The 19,495-nt window shown below is 43.3% G+C and overlaps 1 protein-coding gene across 2 annotated transcripts; it reads right to left on the bottom strand.

The window, feature by feature from the left end:
* Window positions 1-4,866: 4,866 nt before the first annotated feature.
* CD70 (CD70 molecule) lies at window positions 4,867-12,556 on the bottom strand. 2 transcript variants are annotated; one of them, XR_002642541.3, is made up of 4 exons: window positions 9,173-12,556; window positions 8,153-8,186; window positions 5,542-5,998; window positions 4,867-5,404 (listed from the first exon to the last, which is right to left on the bottom strand). XR_002642541.3 is itself a non-coding variant. In XM_022557302.3 (3 exons), exons 1-3 carry the CDS (start codon window positions 9,410-9,412, stop codon window positions 5,610-5,612), a joined length of 663 nt encoding a protein of 220 aa, XP_022413010.2. In that variant the 5' UTR covers window positions 9,413-9,436; the 3' UTR covers window positions 4,867-5,609. The 2 variants fall into 2 exon arrangements, 1 of the variants encoding a protein (XP_022413010.2); XM_022557302.3 differs by having other exon boundaries at window positions 4,867-5,998; window positions 9,173-9,436.
* Between the last annotated feature and the right edge of the window lie 6,939 nt (window positions 12,557-19,495).

The following is a 19,495-nucleotide window of genomic DNA, read 5'->3' as shown; positions in this document are numbered from 1 at the left end:
GTCTTGTGGGGGATGCCTTTGATATCTGTCAGACCTGGGTTTCAATCCCAGCTCCTCCAGAGTTACGTGGTCTTAGGGAAATTGTATAACCTCTTTTTTTTTTTTTTTTTTTTTTTTTTGCGGTACCCGGGCCTCTCACTGTTGTGGCCTTTCCCGTTGAGGAGCACAGGCTCCGGACGCGCAGGCTCAGCGGCCATGGCTCGGGCCCAGCCGCTCCGCAGCACGAACCCATGTCCCCTGCATCGGCAGGCGGACTCTCAACCACTGCGCCACCAGGGAAGCCCAAATTTCTGTTTTTTAAATCATCTAGTTTGTTGTTCTTTGTTATGAGCACCCTAGCTAACTCATAGACCAGCACATGGAAAGCTCTCTATACAAAGTAGCCATCCGTTCAGTTATTAGGAGATGGCTCCACCGAGGGTTTTTATTTTTAATTGTAGTGAAACCCACACAATACAAATTTTACCATTTTGACCATTTTAAGTGTACAGTTCAGAGGTGCTAAGTACATTCACATTGTTGTGTAACCATCCCCACCATCTGTCTCCAGAACTTTCTCATCTTCCCGAACAGAAACTCTGTCTCCATTAAACACTCACTCCCCATCCCCCTCCCCCAGCCCCTGACCGCCCCCCCATCCTACTTTCTGTCCCTATGGATTTGACTCCTCTAGGGACCTCTTATGAGTGGAATGACACAGTATTTTGTGATTGGCTTATTTCACTCAGCATAATGTACTCAAGGTCCATCCATGTAGCATGGGTCAAATTTCTTTCCTTTTTCAACTTGAATAATATTCTATTGTATGTATATATCACATTTTGTTTATCCATTCACCGATTGATGGACACTCTGGTTGCTTCCACCTCTTGGCTATTGTGAATAAATAGTGCTGCTATGAACATGGTTGTAGAAATATCTCTTTGAGTTCCTGCTTCCAATTTGTTCAGGTCGATACCCAGAAGTGGGATAGCTGTATCTTACTCTTAATTTTTTTGAGGAGTCTCCTTACTTTTTTCCATAGTGGCTGTATCAATTTATATTTCCACCAACGGTGCACAATGATTCCCTTTGCACCACATCCTTGCCAATATTTGTTATCTTTTGTCTTTTTGATGATAGCCATTCTGACAGGTGTGAGGGGATATCTCATTGTGGTTTTTTTTTCTTCTTCTAGTTTTCTTGAGATATAACTGACATACAGCACTACAAAAATACTACATAGTTATGACTATATTCTCCACACTGTATTTCATAACCATGACTCACTTATTTTGCAACTGGAAATTTTTGTACCTCTTAATCTCCCTCACCAAATTTCTTTCCTTCCACCCCCTTACTCCCCTCTGGCAACCACCTGTTTGCTTTCTGTACCTATAACTCTGTTTATGTTCTGTTCTGTTTGTTTATTTGTTTTGTTTTTTAGGTTCCACATGTAAGTGAAATCACACAGTATTTGCCTTTCTCTGTCTGACTTATTTCACTTAGCATAATACCCTCTAGGTCTATCCATGTTATCTCAAATGGCAAGGTTTGATTCTTTTTTTTATGGCTGAGTAATATTCTGTCTATCTATCTGTCTATCTATCTATCTATCATCTATCACATCTTCTTTATCCATTTATCTATTTTTGGGCACTTAGGTTGTTTCTATATCTTGGCTGTTGTAAATAATGCTGCAATGAACAGATGGGTGCATATATCTTTTCTTATTAGTGTTTTTAAATCTTTGGATAAATACCCAGGAGAGGAATTGCTGGATCATATGGTAGTCCTATTTTTAATTTTTTGAGGAATCTCCATACTGTTTTCCATAGCAGCTTCACCAATTTACTTTCCCACCAACAGTGTACTAGGGTTTCATTTCTCCACATCATCACCGACACTTGTTATTTGTTGTCTTTTTGATAATAGCCATCTGACAGGTGTGATCATTGTGGTTTTGATTTATATTTTCCTGATGACTAGTGATGTTGAGCACCTTTTCATGTACCTGTTGGCCATTTGTATGTCTTCTTTGGAAAAATGTCTCTTCAGTCTCTGCCCATTTTTAAAATTGGATTCTTTTTTTCTTTTTCTTTCTTTCTTTTTTTTTTTTTTTTTTGCTGTTGAGTTGTATGAGTTCTTTATACATTTTCTGTATCAATCCATTGTCAGATATACGGTTTGAAAATATGTTCTCCCATTCCCTAGGATGCCTTTTCATTTTGTTGATGGTTTCTTTTGCTGTGCAGAAGCTTTATAGTTTGATATAGTCCCACTTGTTTATTTTTGCTTTTGTTGCCTTTGCTTTTGATGTCAAATCCAAAAAATCATTGCCAAGACCAATGTTAAGGAATTTACCATTATGTTCAGGTCTTTAATCCATTTTGAGTTTATTTTTGTGCATGGTGTAAGATAGGGATCCAGTTTCATTCTTCCACATGTGACTGTCCAGCTTTCCCAGCACTGATTATTGAAGAGGCTATCCTTTCCCCATTGTATATTCTTAGCTACTTTTTCATAAGTTAATCGATCATATATGCATATATTTATTTCTGGTCTCTCTATGTGTCTGTTTTTATGCCAACACTATGCTGTTTTGACTACTATAACTTTGTAATATAGTTTGGAATCAGGAACTATGGTGCCTGCAGCTTTGTTTTCTTTCCTAAGATTGCTTTGGCTAATTGGGGTCTTTTGTGGCTCCATACAATTTTGGGATTATTTTTCTACTTCTGTGAAAAGTGCCATTGAAATTTTGATAGGGATTGCATTGAACCTAAAGATTGGTTTGAGTAATACAGACATTTTGACAATATTAATTCTTCCAATCCATGACCATGATATATATTTCCATCTGTTTGTGTCCTCTTCAATTTCATCAATGTCTTGTAGTTTTCAGTGCACTGATCTTTCACCTCTTAGATTAAAGTTTTGAATTATAAATGGGATTGTTTCCTTAATTTCTCTTTCTGATAGTTCACTGTTAATGCATAGAAATGGAACTGATTTTTGTATATCGATTGTGTATCTTGCAACTTTACTGAATTTATTAATTCTAACAGGTTTTTTTTGTGGGATATTTTGGGTTTTCTATATATAAAATCCCATCATCTACAAATAGAGACAGTTTTTCTTCTCTCTTCCTGATTTGGCTGCCTTTATTTCTTTTTCTGCCTAATTGCTCTGGCTAGGACCTCCAGTACTATGTTGAATAAAAATGGTGAGAGTGGGCATCCTTGTCTTGTTCCTGATCTTACAAGAAAAGCTTTCAGCTTTTCACCATTGAATGTGATGTTAGCTGTGGTCTTGTCATATATGGCCTTTTTAATCTTGAGGTACCTTCTCTCTATAGGCAGTTTGTTGAAACTTTTATCATGAATGAATGTTGAATTTTGTGAAACGATTTTCCTGCATCTATTGAGATGATCGTATGGTTTTTATCCTTCATTTTGTTAATGTGGTGTAGTACACCGATTATTTGCATATGTTGAACCATTCTTGCATCCCTGGAATAAATCCCACTTGATCATGGTGTATGATCCTTTAAATGTATTGTTGAATTTGGTTTGCTAATATTTTGTTCCTTCTTAACCCAAAGGAAAACCTAGATGGCAGTTTTAATAATTCAAGATGATTAAATCTTGAATAATCAAAGTCAGGATAAGGTCCTAGGATCAGACATTCATTGGTTAGGTAGTTGCCATGGTGATGGGAGGAGAGTAGGGAAATGATTGATACCTTTTATCCCATTAAGTTGCATAAGCTGATGACAATTTCCAAAGAACTTCCAGTTACAAGGTCTCTGCCTCCTACTGGGGAAGAGAAGTTACTCTAAGATCTCCGAGGATTTTGTGATCAGGAAAGGGGTGGGTGTGAGGTTGGTTTCTGGTGGCTATAGCAGAGGGAATAAAGGAGTGATTGTTTTGAAGGAGAGAAGAAGGAAGAAAACAAATAAATGCGGGAAGGAAGAGGTTGGGAGAAGTTTGGCAATATCTGAGAAACCAGAGCTCTGTAAGCCCAGGTGGTTTTTTAAAAATTAAGTTAATTGGGCTTCCCTGGTGGCGCAGTGGTTGAGAGTCCGCTTACCGATGCCGAGGACATGGGTTCGTACCCCGGTCCGGGAAGATCCCACATACCGCGGAGCGGCTGGGCCCGTGAGCCATGGCCGCTGAGCCTGCGCGTCCGGAGCCTGTGCTCCGCAACGGGAGAGGCCACAATAGTGAGAGGCCCATGTACCGCAAAAAAAAAAAAATTAAATTAATTAAGTAACTTATTTTGCAGGGAGGTGTTGGGGAGGGGGCACTGTGAAAATGCCAGGATAGAGATGAGGTCTCAGCCTGTGCACTTCAAGCCAGGTAAAGTGAGAACAATTTTGAGCAGTGTGGAATTTTGGAGAGTGTTGGCTCAGGAAATCCACAAGCCATTAAAGAAGAAACAGATATTTACATCCAAGGATGTAAAAATAAAAAGAATGCACAGCAAAAAAAAAAAAAAAAATAGGCAATGTCAAAAGTTAAAAGACAAACTGAGAAGATATTTGCAACTCATATTACAGATAAAGGGCTAAATTCCTTAACATATAAAAACTTTGTACAAAACAGAAAGCAAAAGGTTGATGACTCAGTTAAGAAAAATTGGGCAAGGAGTGGACACATTGCAAAACTATTTGGTGGTTTCTCAAAAAATATATATATATTTCATATTATTTCATATTCTTTTCCATTATGGTTTATTACCAGATACTGAATATAGTTATGTGAATGCATTAATGCCACTTTAACAGGGTTAATTTTATTTTATGTGAATTTCACCTCAATTAAAAAAAAAGAGTGTCTACACATGATTTTACAGAGAAGAAAATACAAATGATTCAAATGACACTGAAGTATGGGGGCGGGGAATAAGCTCCCCTTTTATTAGAAATAAGACAAATGAAAAGCTTCTTTTCACATCCCACAGAGCAGCCATGGTCACATGGTGCAGGTTAAAAATCTAAATTGGTTCCACACCTGTAGAGGCCAATTTATTAATAAATATCAAAATTATAAACACACCCTCTTGGACCCAGCCATTCCACTTCTAGGAATTTATCCTACAGATATAGGTGCAAAATGACCTAGGTATTGTAGAAGAAAAAGAAAGGTATCAGACGTGGAAAGGAAGAAATAAAATTGTTTTTATTTTTAGAAGAGTTTTTAAAAAATACTTTAACCAAAAACTGTTGGATCTAATAAACAGATTCTGTAAAGTAAAACAAAGAAACAAACAGAAAAACAGCACATACACACCCCAAATCAATATAGAAACATCAATTATGTTTCTGTGCATTAACAATGCAATCTCACTGTGGTCCAGTGGTTAGGATTCTGCCCTTCAGATGCCCTTCAGGTGGGTGTGGGTTCATTCCCTGCTTGGGGAACTAAGATCCCACATGCCACATGGTGCGACCAAAAAAAGAAAAAATAATTAAAAAGTTAAAAAAATAGCCAATGCATTCTCAGGAAGAGAAATACAACCTTTGGATACAATACAATAATAAAATAATAAAATACTTACGAATAAATTGACGATAAAACAAAGAAAAAAACTCCTTCTCAACAAATCTGGGCCAGGAAGTGCAATGGTCAAGGGCACACCCACTGAATCCCAAAAAAAGTCTCATCAGCGTTTCTGGAGGGCAGCAGAGGTGGAGTAAGGTTGGTGCAGAGGATGTCCCCGTGGGCTAAGAAGGTAAGGCGCTGGGAGGCGACAGAGCAGCTTTGGTGAAAGTTGAGGCGTAGCAGGCTAATGCTGTGGGCTGTGGGGAAGCAGATGGCCACGCTCAGGGTGGCGCTAAGGGGCTTGGCGGTCCACGTAGAGGAAGAGCAGTTGGCTAAGGTCACCTGGATGTGCAGCCTATAAATGCCATCACGTTGGATACGCAGCTGCCCGTTGTCCAGCTCTGGCCCATGCACGAAGGAGCGGCCCAGGGCTGGGCTTCCCTGCCAGCGCAGCCTGGGGTCCTGCCGCGATCCTGAGAGGGTTGTGGGAGAAGGGATGGAAGGATGGAGGTTTAGGGAAACTGAGTGCCATAGAGGGAATGCCCCAAACTCCCATGTTGAAACCTAACCCCCAAGGGGATGGTATTAGAAGGTGGGCCATTGGGAAGTGATTAGATCATGAAGGTGGAGCCCTTATAAAAGAGACCCCATATCCACTGATGGATGAATGGAGAAAGAAGATGTGATATCTATATATCTATATATCTGTATATACACATACACACACATATATGTATACATATACATATGTATGGATTGTGCGTGTATATATATACACACACCATACACACATATATATAAAATGGATAAAGATGTTTATATATATTATTATATATAATATATGTGATATTATACATATATATATATATATATAATTCAACCATAAAAATAGAAGGAAATTCGGCCACTTGTGACAACATGGGTGGACCTAGGGGTAAGTCAGACAAAGACGAATACTGTATGGCTTCCCTTATACGTGCAATCTAAAAGAAAACAAAACTCAAGCTCATAGATACAGAGAACAGACTGGTGGTTGCCACAGGTGGGAGCCGGGGTGGGCAAAATAGGTGAAGGCGGTCGAAAGGTAAAACTTATAAAATAAGTTATAAACTAAGTTCTGGCAGTGTGATGTGCAGCATGGTGACTAGAGTTAATGATACTGTGTTGTATATTTGAAAGTTGCTAAGAGAGAAGATTTTACAAGTTCCCATGGCAAGAAAAAAAATTGTAACTATGTTAGCTAGACACTGTGGTGATCGTTTTGTAATATATACAAATAGAGAATCATGTTGTACACCGGAAACTAATACAACGTTGTATGTCAACTATATCTCAATTTAAAAAGAGAAAGAGTGACTTCCCTGGCGGGTCCAGTGGTTAAGACTCCGTGCTTCCAATGCAGGGGTACGGGTTCCATCCGTGGCTGGGGAACTAAGATCCCGCATGCCCCGCGGGGCCGGGTGGGGTGATGTGGGGTGGCCAAAGAATAGAAAAAAAAAAAAAAAAGAAAGGGGGGTGGGGAGAGAAAGAGAAGAGCCCGGAGAGCTCTCTCCCTCCCTTTCAGCCACGTGAAGACCCAGCAAAAAGATGAGAAGATGGCTGGCTGGGGACTTCCCTGGTGGTCCAGTGGTTAAGACTCCATGTTCCCAATGCATGGGGTGTGGGTTCCATCCCTAAGTCGGGGGAGCTAAAATCCCACATGCCTCGCAGCTAAAGAACAGAAGCAAGATTGTGAAAAATTCAATAAAGACGTTAAAAATGGTCCACATCAAAAAAAAAAAAAAAAACTTAAAAAAGAAAAAATGAAGATGGTTGGCTGTTTATGAACCAGGAAGCGGACTCTCGCCAGACACCAGATCTGCCGGTGCCTTGGACTTCACAGCCCCCAGAACCATGAGAAAGAAATGTCTTGTTTATAAGCCTTCTGGTCTGTTATTCTGTCATAGCAGCCCGAGCAGAAAGCACCCAGAGAAAAAAGACGAAGATTTCCCTCCGGGGATGAGTGGGGGTGGGGTGGGGGGGGTGGGAGAGGCCCAAAGAGGAAGGGGGTTAGAGAGAGGCTGGGAGAGTACTGCCAAATGGTACCCGCCCTCACGTTCCTTCACGTCCTTGCTCTAAAGCCCCCTTCTCAGGGATGCCTTCCCCGATGACCGCATCTTCAAGGGCAAACCCAACGCTGGCCTGCCCGATCCCCCTCCCTTACTTAATATTCCTCCCAGAAGTACCAGATGCGTGTTTTACTCTCTTGGCATGCTGCATATTTTCCTTGTTTATTTATTTATTTTCTGGTCCCCTTGGTAGAAGGGAAACACCGACAGGGCAGGGATTTCTGTCGGTTCTGTGGGCTCTCGGGACACCCAGAACAGGGCTTGCCTCACAGTAGCCGCTTAATTAGTGTTTGTGGCCTCAGTGAAGGCAGGTTAGTGATGGCTATTAGCTTGGTTTAGTTGGTTTGGGATCTCCCAAGGGAGAAAACAAAAGGCTGAGCCAGGAAGCAGGTGCTCAGCCGCCATATCTCCCTCTCTTTGTTTCTTTTTCTCATCCTTTCTCAATTTCTCTTTCTCTCTCTCCCTCCCCCACCCTCCTTCTTTTCTCTTTCTCCAACACACATATGCATCTGGTTTTACCTGTGTGATTCAGCTGCAGCTCCGCTAAGTCCCACTGGAAGAAAAGAAAAGAAAAGAAAAGAGACCAGAGGTCTTGAGTGTTCCCGAGGGAAGAGCTCTCTTTTCTCGACCCATCCTTCTATCCACCCATCATCCCACCGGACTGAGTTGGGACCTTTGTGAAGAACTCTTAAAGAGAAAGTAGGTTTGAACTAGCCGTGAGCATGAAGAGAAGACCTTCTGAAGAACTTCTTAGTTTCCAGGATATAACACAGGGCGCCTCGACACACCTGCCTCTCTCCCCTGCAAAGCTCTCCCACCCCCGTAATGCAGCCCCCAAAGCCAGACCCTGTGGTAGGTGTCCAGGGTTCCTCCTGTCCTTGGAGGTCCCGGAACCGCCCCTTCCCAGCTTTGAGAAGCCCCCAGCAGCCTCTGAGTCAGCCTGCTGGGGGAACACCAAAGACGAGTCATTTTCCAGGCCCCCATATGGTATGTATCTTCCTCCACCCCGGGATCTCCACCCGGGATTTACCTCCTGGTGTTGGCAGAACTGACTATCCAGAGCCGGAGACCCCCGGGGGCAGCCTTGCCCCCGCCTCCCCTCCCTGCTCTGGTCTCTCTCGCTCTGTTCTTTTCCACCAGATCTTTCTTCCTGGCAGTTGTCTTTTCTATTGTTTGGCCACGCCACGTGCTATGCGGGCTATTAATTCCCCAGACCAGGGATCGAACCCCCCGCCCCACTGCGTTGGAAGCGAGGGGTGTTAACCACTGGACTGTCAGGGAAGCCCCCCTGGCAGATTTTTATTCATCTCATTCTAATCTTTTTGTTTTCTTTTTCTTTTTTGGTCGTGAGTCTGTTAGTCTGCGCTCTAGCTCACCATCCCTCTGCCCTGAGCTGATTCTTTCCTCACTCAGTTGCTTACCTGCCCTCGGCGCTGCACCCCCTCCCCAGGGCCCGGCCCCAGCTGGAGGTCCCCATGCTCCTGAGCTTGCAGGAGGCAGATGTACCTCTGTCTCTCTCATCCTCCCTTCTGGACTTACCCCAGTTGAATCCACCTGCTGCTTTCGGGTGAGGCGCACACTGCAGACGAGGCAGCCTATCACCATGCCAAGGAGAAGCAGCAACAAAGCCACCTTCCGGATGGACACCCAGGGCCGGTGGGGCACCTGGCAGCCCGAGGCCTCTTCTGCTATCATGATCCTCTGCAAGCACTTCATCAGCTGTGTGGCAGGGTGGAGGGTGTGTAGAGGCAGGAAGAGGGAAGGAACCTCAGCTCTCATGCAGCTATGGGGCCCTCTGCCTGCCTGAACCTGCCAGGGACCAACCATGCCCCACCCTGGGGATGTCCGGCAAAGGGAGGGACCAGACTCAGTTCCACAGTGCAGGGAATTCCCCTCCAGCTTCTGCCGGTCCCCAGTCTGCAGAGTAGGTGGGCCAGGGTGCCCCTCAATTTTTCTATTTGACTTCCCACACTCACCTTCCTGGTACTCATTCAAAAAACCTTCATTGAACATCCACTATGGGCCAGATGCTCTGCTGGGCCTCAGGGCTACAGCCACAGCACCCAGGGATGGAGGAGGGGTCCCCCAATATCCATGTGTTCCTCTCCATCTTCCCAGCCTCCCTGACGGCCCCGTGGTGGGACCACCCCTGATGCGGTCACGTGACTGACCTGCCTAATAGGAAGAGAGTAGAAGCGGACCAAGGGTCACTTCCATAGCCTGATCTTGTAAACATGCCACACTGCCTTTCAATTCTCTTGCCCTGTGGTCTTGGAGGACACCCGTTCTTGATGACTGTAGTGGCTTGAATATGTCACCCCCCAATTCATGTCCACCCAGAACTTCAGCACGTGACCTCATCTGGCAACAGGGTCTTTGAGAAGTAAGGATGAGGGTGGACCTTACATCCCATGATGTCTTCATAGGAAAAGGAGAGGACACACAGAGACACAGAGGAAAGTTGGAGGTAGACATTGGAGTGATGCAAAATACACCAAAAAAACCCCAAGGATTGCCGGCAAACCCCAGAAGCCAGAAAGAGGCAAAGAAGGAATCTCCCCTAAAGCCTTTGAAAGGAGCGCAGCCCTTCGGACACCTTGATTTCAGATCTCTGGCCTCCAGAATGGTGAAAGAGTAAATTTCTGTTGTTTCAAGCCACTAGTGGGTGGTGCTCTGTTATGGCAGCCTCAGGAAACGAGTAACAACGGCGTAGCTACAAGATGAAGAGACACTACCTGGGCTTTGTAGGGTTGGGACAGTACTTTGTTAGTATCAGTGAATCAAGCCACTCAGCTGTCACAGACTGTATGTGCCAAGTACACGTGGCTGTGGCCTAAGAAGCTTGACTTGTAGACACGGAGACTTGAAAATTTCATTCCAGAGTGAGGAGTTACAGTGGCCTGGCCTGGGCTGGGAGTGGGGTGGGGGAGAGAAGAAGGGGGTGAATAGGAGGTGAATAGATGTCAGAGCTGGAGCCAGCAGCATTTGCTGGTGTGGGAGGGCAGGTAGAAGAAAGAGGGGAGACAAAAGTGTCCAGAATTCCTGGGATCCAGGTGATCGTATACTCCCTGAGACCCCCAACTACAAAAGGAACTTCCTTTATGAAAACCCTAGGATCCCAGGCCTGAGGGTTTAGCAAGCAGCACCCTCAAAGGGACATTAAGCTCTCCTGAGCCTGGGGGCGTGATCCTCGGAACTGTCCCCGACCTTCTTTCATAATGTGTGAAACCCCCGCTGGGTTCTAAAGTCTAGCTCTGCTGGCTAACTCCATCTGCAAGACCTTCCAATCCCTGTCTTGTCATGGTCCCCACTCTGGACCTTTGATGGTTCTTTGCAGCCCACCTGGTATCCCTTCCCTACCTCCATCTAGCTGAAAGCCATTCACAGTCAAAAATAATTGCTACCGAGCATGGTTAAGTATGTAGGGTCTGGAGTTTCTCAACACACCTGGATTCCAATCTCTGGAATGTCACATTTTAGCCTTTGGGAAACTCACACCCCCATCAGCTTAAGTTCAATGTTTCCATCTATAAAATGGGCTGTGAAATACAACAAACTGGTGAATATAACATAAAAAAAGCAGAGTGGTGGTTACCAGTGTGTGTGCGGACAATATAGGAGTAGGGGAGTGAGAGGTTCAAACTACTGGCTGTAAGACAGATTCAACCATGTACCGTACAACACGGGGAATGTAGCTGATACTTTGTAATAACTGCAAATAGAAAGCAGCCTTTAAAAATTGTATTAAAATAAAAAATTTAAATAATAATAAAATGGGCTGTGATGAGATTTTAAGGAGAGACACATGCGAGGCCCTTAGCATAGCGCAGGCACACAGCAAGTGGTCAATAAAGGCTAGCTTTTAATGTTGCTATATCCCCCCAGGAAATGCTCGTTAGAACAACGGCAATGGGTACAAGCAGACAATTCACAAAGAAGTTCAGGTGGCTGATCAACACAGAAAGATGACGCCAGCCCTCTTGGCTATAAAATGCAAATTTCGTCACTTTCACAAACAAAAAAAACAAAAAAGAAGCCATGAAAGTGAAACGGAGCAGGGCCCTGTGGTCCTTCCTCCCAACGTCCTCTGCCTACCTTTTGTCTGTAGACAAATTTCAGCCAAAGAATGAGTTTAATCAGAGAAGGGAGAATGCAGAAACAAAGGAAAACAGCCCGATAAGACTAAATAATAATAGTTTAGTCATTAAGCAAAATCAAGGACCTTTAGTTCCTTCTCGAGGGCTCTAGATAATATTCTGAGCCCTATCCTGTGAGCTGTCTTGTAGATACTGAAACCTCCACCAGGTGGAAGAAGTTAACTACACGATGACCAGAATGTAGTCATGACATAAGTTGCCACAATTCCAATAATTGGCCTTAAGGAAATGGGAACAAACCGACCCTGGAAATGAAGACTTGAACTGTACTTGAAACAATCAAGATGATGCTGGTCAGACCACCGCTGACCAATTTCAAAATGACTGTTTCTGCATGTAGTCCCCTCCCCCCATGTATAAAAGCTCTTGCCCACTGATTATGGGGGGCGGAGGGTTGGCCTTTGGTCAGAAGTCCGCCCTCTGCCCCCCGCCATCCCCACCCCCATCGCCGGCATCTGAAAATAAAGCAAACTTTCCTTTCCAACGACCTTGCCTCTTTATTGGCTTTTGAACAGTGAACAGCCAGACCCCACTTTCAGTTATGAAAGTACAGATGTACAGTTATGTACAGTTAAGTACATACAACTGCACAGTTAAGTACAGTTATGAAAGTATGATACATTCATAAAAATTCATCTGGGTGCAGTGCAGACTTTTTAAGTATGTTGAAAAAAACGAAGAAGACATAAAAGAGAATGTTGCTATGTTTCACATATAAATTAATAACATCTGCATTAAAAATACCTTCCAAGTTAAAGGCACACACATACACACAAGCAGCAAGACAGAAAAAAGAAAGGTTTGATAGGCCCAAAATAGACAAAACTGTTCTAAGATATATAACTCAGAAGTTAAGTCATTAAGAAGTGACTAACACTTTCTAGAAAATGAGATGAATATGAAGTCGGGTTCTTAAAAGATACACGATCGAATGTGAAACGCGATATTCTCTCTGTTCTGAATAAGATAACTAAAAATTAAAAGCACACGGAATACACCTTTTCTTTTGCACCTATCGTAATTTGGTAAATGATCAGAGCGTTGGTTGAATCTGAAGATTCACGGTGTTGCAAGCATGTAGGTGAAAAGCATCCCTAATACCCGGATGCTGGGATTTGAAATGGATCCAGCCTTTTGAAAGGACAGTTTGGCAAATCCATCAAGATCCCAAAATGCACCTCCCCTAATGTCCATCGGTTTCACTTCAAGGATTTCATTTCGTAAGCACACTCGCACGCACGTGTCACAAACGGAGATGTACACACACATATTCAATGTGGCACCTGCCGTGGTAACAAAGAAACAGAAAGCAATCCAAAGAGTCATTCATATTGAGGGCTTATTCCCATGCTAAGAACTCGGCAGGTATCACCTTTTGGAACCTTCACCCGAGCCCTAGGAACTGGGTGATGCTCTGATTCTCATTTTCCACCGAAAGCAGGCTCAGAGACATATCAGCTTAATCCACACAGCAAAGAACTTGAAGGCAGGAAGTGCCTGGCTTTCATTGCACATTTGCATCACTTGCCTGGGTTTTCCCACTGCTCTGGATTACTGGGCTGGGGACACTGCGGGGGCTCCATCGATCGATTGCTCTCTAGACGATGCAGTTCTGCTTGGGGTGGTTTGCTGGTGTTTAAGGAAGTATTGAAAGCAGAGCTTCCTCCACCTGCAAGCAAGATGAGGCTGCAGGGAGGGGATGTGATGGGCTCCCTTCCCCTTGCAAGGTAATTTTCCCCCTTCTTCAGGACTTCTGAGAAGCCAGGGGAGACCGGGCACAGTGCAGGGGAGGGGGTGGAGGGAGGCAGCCCCGGGGGCGGAAATCTGGGTGCAGGAAGTAAGATCGCCCCTGGGAACCAGGGGCGGCTTGAAGATGCCAACTCAGGTGTCCCTTTGCTGTGAATGTCCCCAAGTTGCCCTAGGGCTGTGCCACTTGGTGTTGCCCTTGCCAGAGTGCTAGCAGGAAGGAAGGAGACCAAAGGCTCTCAGTGTTCAGTTCCCCTTTAACTACATAATCTTCCCACTTCTGAACCACCAGGGAAGTCCCTGGCCAATCATTTTGATTTGCCTGGTTCTGAGTCCGAATTTGGTTTATCCCAGGGTCCTCCCATGTGTGTGTGCACATCTCTTAGCCAAGACGGATGCTAGTGAAGAGGACTATGGGTAGGTTGGCATCACTTACTATGAGGTGACGCCCCCTTCCTTTTGACCTTCGAGGAGCCTTTCTGTGCGTGTGTAGTTGGGAAGATCTCCTTGACTTCGAGAATGAGGAATATGTGGTCATTTCTCTGGGCAGGGCTAAGCTTCCTCACTGGTCCCTGCTGTTATGGAGTTTCTGTCCCCAGGGAATGAACTCTAGCTGCTCAGCCTGGGGCCCATCTATCTCCTGCCTCAAATCCCCCCTGAGAGATGTGAACCCCAAGAAATCTTTATTGGGAGGATGAAGGGTGTAGGTCTATCTTCTGTAGCTTCTTCAGGCTGGCAACGGGCTAGCAGACCCTACCTAGCTGGGGTCACAGAGCTCTCACTCTGTCTCGTTAAGGGATCCAGGGTGACTTCCACTGTCATTCTCGCACGATCTGTTCCGAGGAGCGGCTGGAACCTCTGCATCACCGGGAAACCGTTGTGTCTTTAGAAAGAACAAAGTAGACAAGCAGATTGAGATGGCAGGGGCCCAAGGTCGGTAAAAGAATTACTGTAACCAGGGGCCCAGGCAGGAGCAATAACCAGGTTATATTTGGTAGCAATTTTAATCCTGGTCCAGATGAGAGTCAGCGTCTGGGTTACCCTGTCCAAAAGAATGGAGCCAGTTGGCATGGTCATATACTTGTTTTTTTTTGCGGTACGCGGGCCTCTCACTGTTGTGGCCTCTCCCCGTTGCGGAGCACAGGGTCCGGACGCGCAGGCTCAGCGGCCATGACTCACGGGCCCAGCGGCTCCGCGGCATGTGGGATCCCCCCTGGACCGGGGCACGAACCCGCGTCCCCTGCATCGGCAGGCAGACTCTCAACCACTGCGACACCAGGGAAGCCCGGTCATATACGTTTTTGATGTCCTCTTCTATTAGCCCAGTATGATTGATGTAGGTGTAACAGACCCAGTTAGAAGTAGTTGGAGGAGTGACAACCTGACGTTAATAGCCAAAATAGATCTCATTTCTTTTCAGGAGAACAAGCCTGAAACCCAGTCTGGACCTGGCACTTTGGGGAGACTCCTAGCCAGGTAGCCAGTTGTCTAGTTTTATCTAAGTAGGTTTTAACTTTTGATGTGGTATTAACACATAGATAACAGGTGCTCTTGGTCACTACACGTGTTTTCTTGTTAACATACTATCTAAAGCAAGTTCATTGTTTAAAAATATAATAGTTACGAGAGGAGACCTTTAAAAAGTAAGGTTGTGGCCACCAGCTGCCTGCAGACATTGTTTTGAGAGTAGCTGGTGGCATCTCAAGTCCGACACAGCTCAGAAAACTCAAGTTCTTAGCAATACAAGGACTTGTCTGAAATCACATCCATAGTGTCACCTAGTTATTTCCTTGGATGTCTGAACCACAGCTACTCCATTTTGACTTTTTAATTGTCATTTTCTCCTTAATAGCCAAAGCAGATGTAATCGTTAACGATGTCAGTGTTTCTCTAGGTATGAGAAGATGCAAGAATTTGGGCTCGTAAAATCTTCTCCTGAAAATATCTAGCTATCTGAAGACCTGTTCTGCCAGCTTTTCCCAGAGCACAGAGTGTCTCATTCCTGATCTCCACCCGGAACTCCTTTCAGGGGGTGTTGGAGGTCAGCAGCTGCAGTGGCCATGATTTAATCTTTGTAGAGGCAGATGGCAAGTGCCAGTTTCCCATTGGCAGGGCCCCTTCGTGGTCATAAACTTGACCACGGTTTGGGAGGCATTTCATGACCGTTTTGTCCCACGGTGCTAGGAATGTTCACTCCCAGGTCTGGTGAAGATTTCACTGATGGGACACTCAGTGTGCTATTACAGGACTAGGCCTTAGGAGTGGCAGAAAGTCTCTGGACCACCCGTTTTACTAGTCTCTCATGGTCCAGGAAAATATTCCCTCTTGCTTCTTCCCATATCTAGAGTTACACTCTTACCATCATTGATCCTATATGGAACTAGATATCATTTTATAAGAGGCTCAGTCACACATTTGGTAATGCAAGAAACAACAATTTTGTAAAACAGACAATATAAAAAATAATAGAGCTAGCAGTATTAGTAAAGTCATAAGTCAGAATTAAGCCAAGAACTTCCATCAGGTGAAGCCCAGTATATCCCAGGTCATCTGACTTCATCTGTTCTGTACCAATCCTGATCTTTCGGGGAAATTATACATTGGCACTGCCCATAAGGCACCCAGCCCAGTTTCCTAGTGTTACTAGACTGGTTATCCTTACTATGATTAAATTGTTCCCAACATAGAGGAGCCTTTAAACTTCAATGACCATAGCCTGGTGTTAACTACATAAATCCATCCCATAATTGTGGGAGGTTTTATTCCTTGGCTGAAATTGTGCTTGTTGCTCTGATTGAACTTGAGTGATAGAGGAAAATTCATATTTACAGCCAGGGTCAGAGCAGGCATTAGTAACTGGCCAGGTGAGGGGATCCCAACTAATATCAATAGTGACCTGAACATGATTATAATTTTTCTTTTAAAATAAATTTCCTAAGGGCCAACCGATGAGAGCCTTGGAGTGGAGAAATCCACTCAGGTAAACCAGAAGTACTAGACACAGGTAATTGGCCACAGACCCAGCAATTGGATTGATTTTTTAAATTAGCATAGGATTGAGCCCATGGTAGAAAAACATTTGACTCATATGCAAAGGCCCAAGTGGTCAGGAAAACACTGTAAATGATAATATGAATCAGGTCCAGTATCTTGGGTAAGCTGTCTACTTCTGATGCCTTCTTCTCTTCCTGGTGTGAGTGTAGCTTCTCCTCTGTTTGAGCATTGTTTTAAGGTGATTTTGAGGTCAGCAGTCCTCCCAGAGGCCAGTCCAGTGCAGGGGCCCTTTGTGAGTGGGAATTAATGCAAGAGTCAGTTCCCTTCAGTTTCAGTGTGCATGAGCTAGTTAAGAGTACCTGATAAGGGTCTTTCCATCTAGGTTGGAGATAGTCTTTTAAATTATGTCTTTTCCAGTATGCTTAATCCCCTGATTGCAGGTCGTGGGGCATCTGACCTTCATCCAAAGGTAGATTACTGAGATAAGCTTCAGAAACAAACTTAGAGTGTCCTTTAATAATTCAATTAATCTTTACATTAAAATAACATAACAGCAAAGAATTGTCCAGGAAGGGAGTCTTAGTAAATACAGACCTCCATTAGCATAACTGGCATTTAATATTCACTGAAATAATCTTTTTCTCTCTAAAATTACCCTCATTTCTATCAAATATAGCCAAATTAAGACTAATTTGTTTGCAAAATAAGTCTGGTCCCATAAACTTGGCCTGATGATTTGTATAACTATAATTGATCATATAGGCTTTTTGCTTGCTGAAAATTTTATAAACAGCCTCAGATTGAACTTTTTTTTAAATTTTAAAATTTTATTTATTTTTTTATACAGCAGGTTCTTATTAGTCATCAATTTTATACACATCAGTGTATACATGCTAATCCCAATCGCTCAATTCATCACACCAGCATCCCCACCCCCCTGCCACTTTCCCCCCTTGGTGTCCATATGTTTGTTCTCTACATCTGTGTCTCAACTTCTGCCCTGCAAACTGGTTCATCTGTACCATTTTTCTAGGTTCCACATACATGGGTTAATATACAATATTTGTTTTTCTCTTTCTGACTTACTTCACTCTGTATGACAGTCTCTAGATCCATCCACGTCTCAACAAATGACCCAATTTCGTTCCTTTTTATGGCTGAGTAATATTCCATTGTATATATGTACCACAACTTCTTTATCCACTCGACTGTCAATGGACATTTAGGTTGCTTCTATGACCTGGCTATTGTAAATAGTGCTGCAATGAACATTGGGGTGCATGTATCTTTTTGAATTATGGATTTGTCTGGGTATATGCCCAGTAGCGGGATTGCTGGATCATATGGTAATTCTATTTTTAGTTTTTTAAGGAACCTCCATACTCTTCTGCATAGTGGCTGTATCAATTTACATTCCCACCAACAGTGCAAGAGGGTTCCCTTTTCTCCACACCCTCTCCAGCATTTGTTGTTTGTAGATTTTCTGATGATGCCCTTTCTAACCGGTGTGAGGTGATACCTCATGGTAGTTTTGATTCGCATTTCTCTAATAATTAGTGATGTTGAGCAGCTTTTCATGTGCTTCTTGGCCATCTGTATGTCTTTTTTGGAGAAATGTCTATTTAGGTCTTCTGATTTACTACAACCATTTACTGATTGGGTTGTCTGTTTCTTTTATATTGAGCTGCATGAGCTGTTTATATATTTTAGAGATTAATCCTTTGTCCGTTGATTCGTTTGCAAATATTTTCTCCCATTCTGAGGGTTGTCTTTTCGTCTTGTTTATGGTTTCCTTTGTTGTGCAAAAGCTTTGAAGTTTCATTAAGTCCCATTTGTTTATTTTTGTTTTTATTTCCATTACTCTAGGCGGTGGATCAAAAAAGATCTTGCTGTGATTTATGTCAAAGAGTGTTCTTCCTATGTTTTCCTCTAAGAGTTTTATAGTGTCTGGTCTTACATTTAGGTCTCTAATCCATTTTGAGTTTATTTTTGTGTATGGTGTTAGGGAGTGTTCTAATTTCATTCTTTTACATGTAGCTGTCCAGTTTTCCCAGCACCACTTATTGAAGAGACTGTCTTTTCTCCATTGTATATCCTTGCCTCCGTTGTCATAGATTAGTTGACCATAGGTGCGTGGGTTTACATCTGGGCTTTCTATCTTGTTCCATTGATCTATGTTTCTGTTTTTGTGTCAGTACCATATTTTCTTGATTACTGTAGCTTTGTAGTATAGTCTGAAGTCAGGGAGTCTGATTCCTCCAGTTCCATTTTTTTTCCCTCAAGACTGCTTTGGCTATTCGGGGTCTTTTGTGTCTCCATACAAATTTTAAGATTTTTTGTTCTAGTTCCGTAAAAAATGCCACTGGTAATTTGATAGGGATTGCATTGAATCTGTAGATTGCTTTGGGTAGTATAGTCATTTTCACAATATTGATTCTTCCAATCCAAGGACATTGTATATCTCTCCATCTGTTGGTATCATCTTTAATTTCTTTCATCAGTGTCTTATAGTTTTCTGCATACAGGTATTTTGTCTCCCTAGGTAGGTTTATTCCTAGGTATTTTATTCTTTTTGTTGCAAAGTTAATGGGAGCGTTTCCTTAATTTCTCTTTCAGACTTTTCATCATTAGTGTATAGGAATGCAAGAGATTTATGTGCATAATTTTGTATCCTGCAACTTTACCAAATTCATTGATTAGCTCTAGTAGTTTTCTGGTGGCATTTTTAGGATTCTCTAAGTATAGTGTCATGTCATCTGCAAACAGTGACAGTTTTACTTCTTCTTTTCCAATTTGTATTCCTTTTATTTCTTTTTCTTCTCTGATTGCCATGGCTAGGACTTCCAGAACTATGTTGAATAATAGTGGTGAGAGTGGACATCCTTGTTTTGTTCCTGATCTTAGAAGAAATGCTTTCAGTTTTTCACCATTGAGAAGGATGTTTGCTGTGGGTTTGTCCTGTATG

The sequence above is a fragment of the Delphinapterus leucas genome, unplaced genomic scaffold, assembly GCF_059928025.1.
Source record: "Delphinapterus leucas isolate spDelLeu-1000000601 "Yukka" unplaced genomic scaffold, BTC_Dleu_Yukka2 spDelLeu_asBTCV2_sq25, whole genome shotgun sequence".
Classification (NCBI taxonomy): domain Eukaryota; kingdom Metazoa; phylum Chordata; class Mammalia; order Artiodactyla; family Monodontidae; genus Delphinapterus; species Delphinapterus leucas.
Note: the sequence above shows the minus strand (reverse complement) of the source record. Positions and strands in the feature narration are given on the sequence as shown.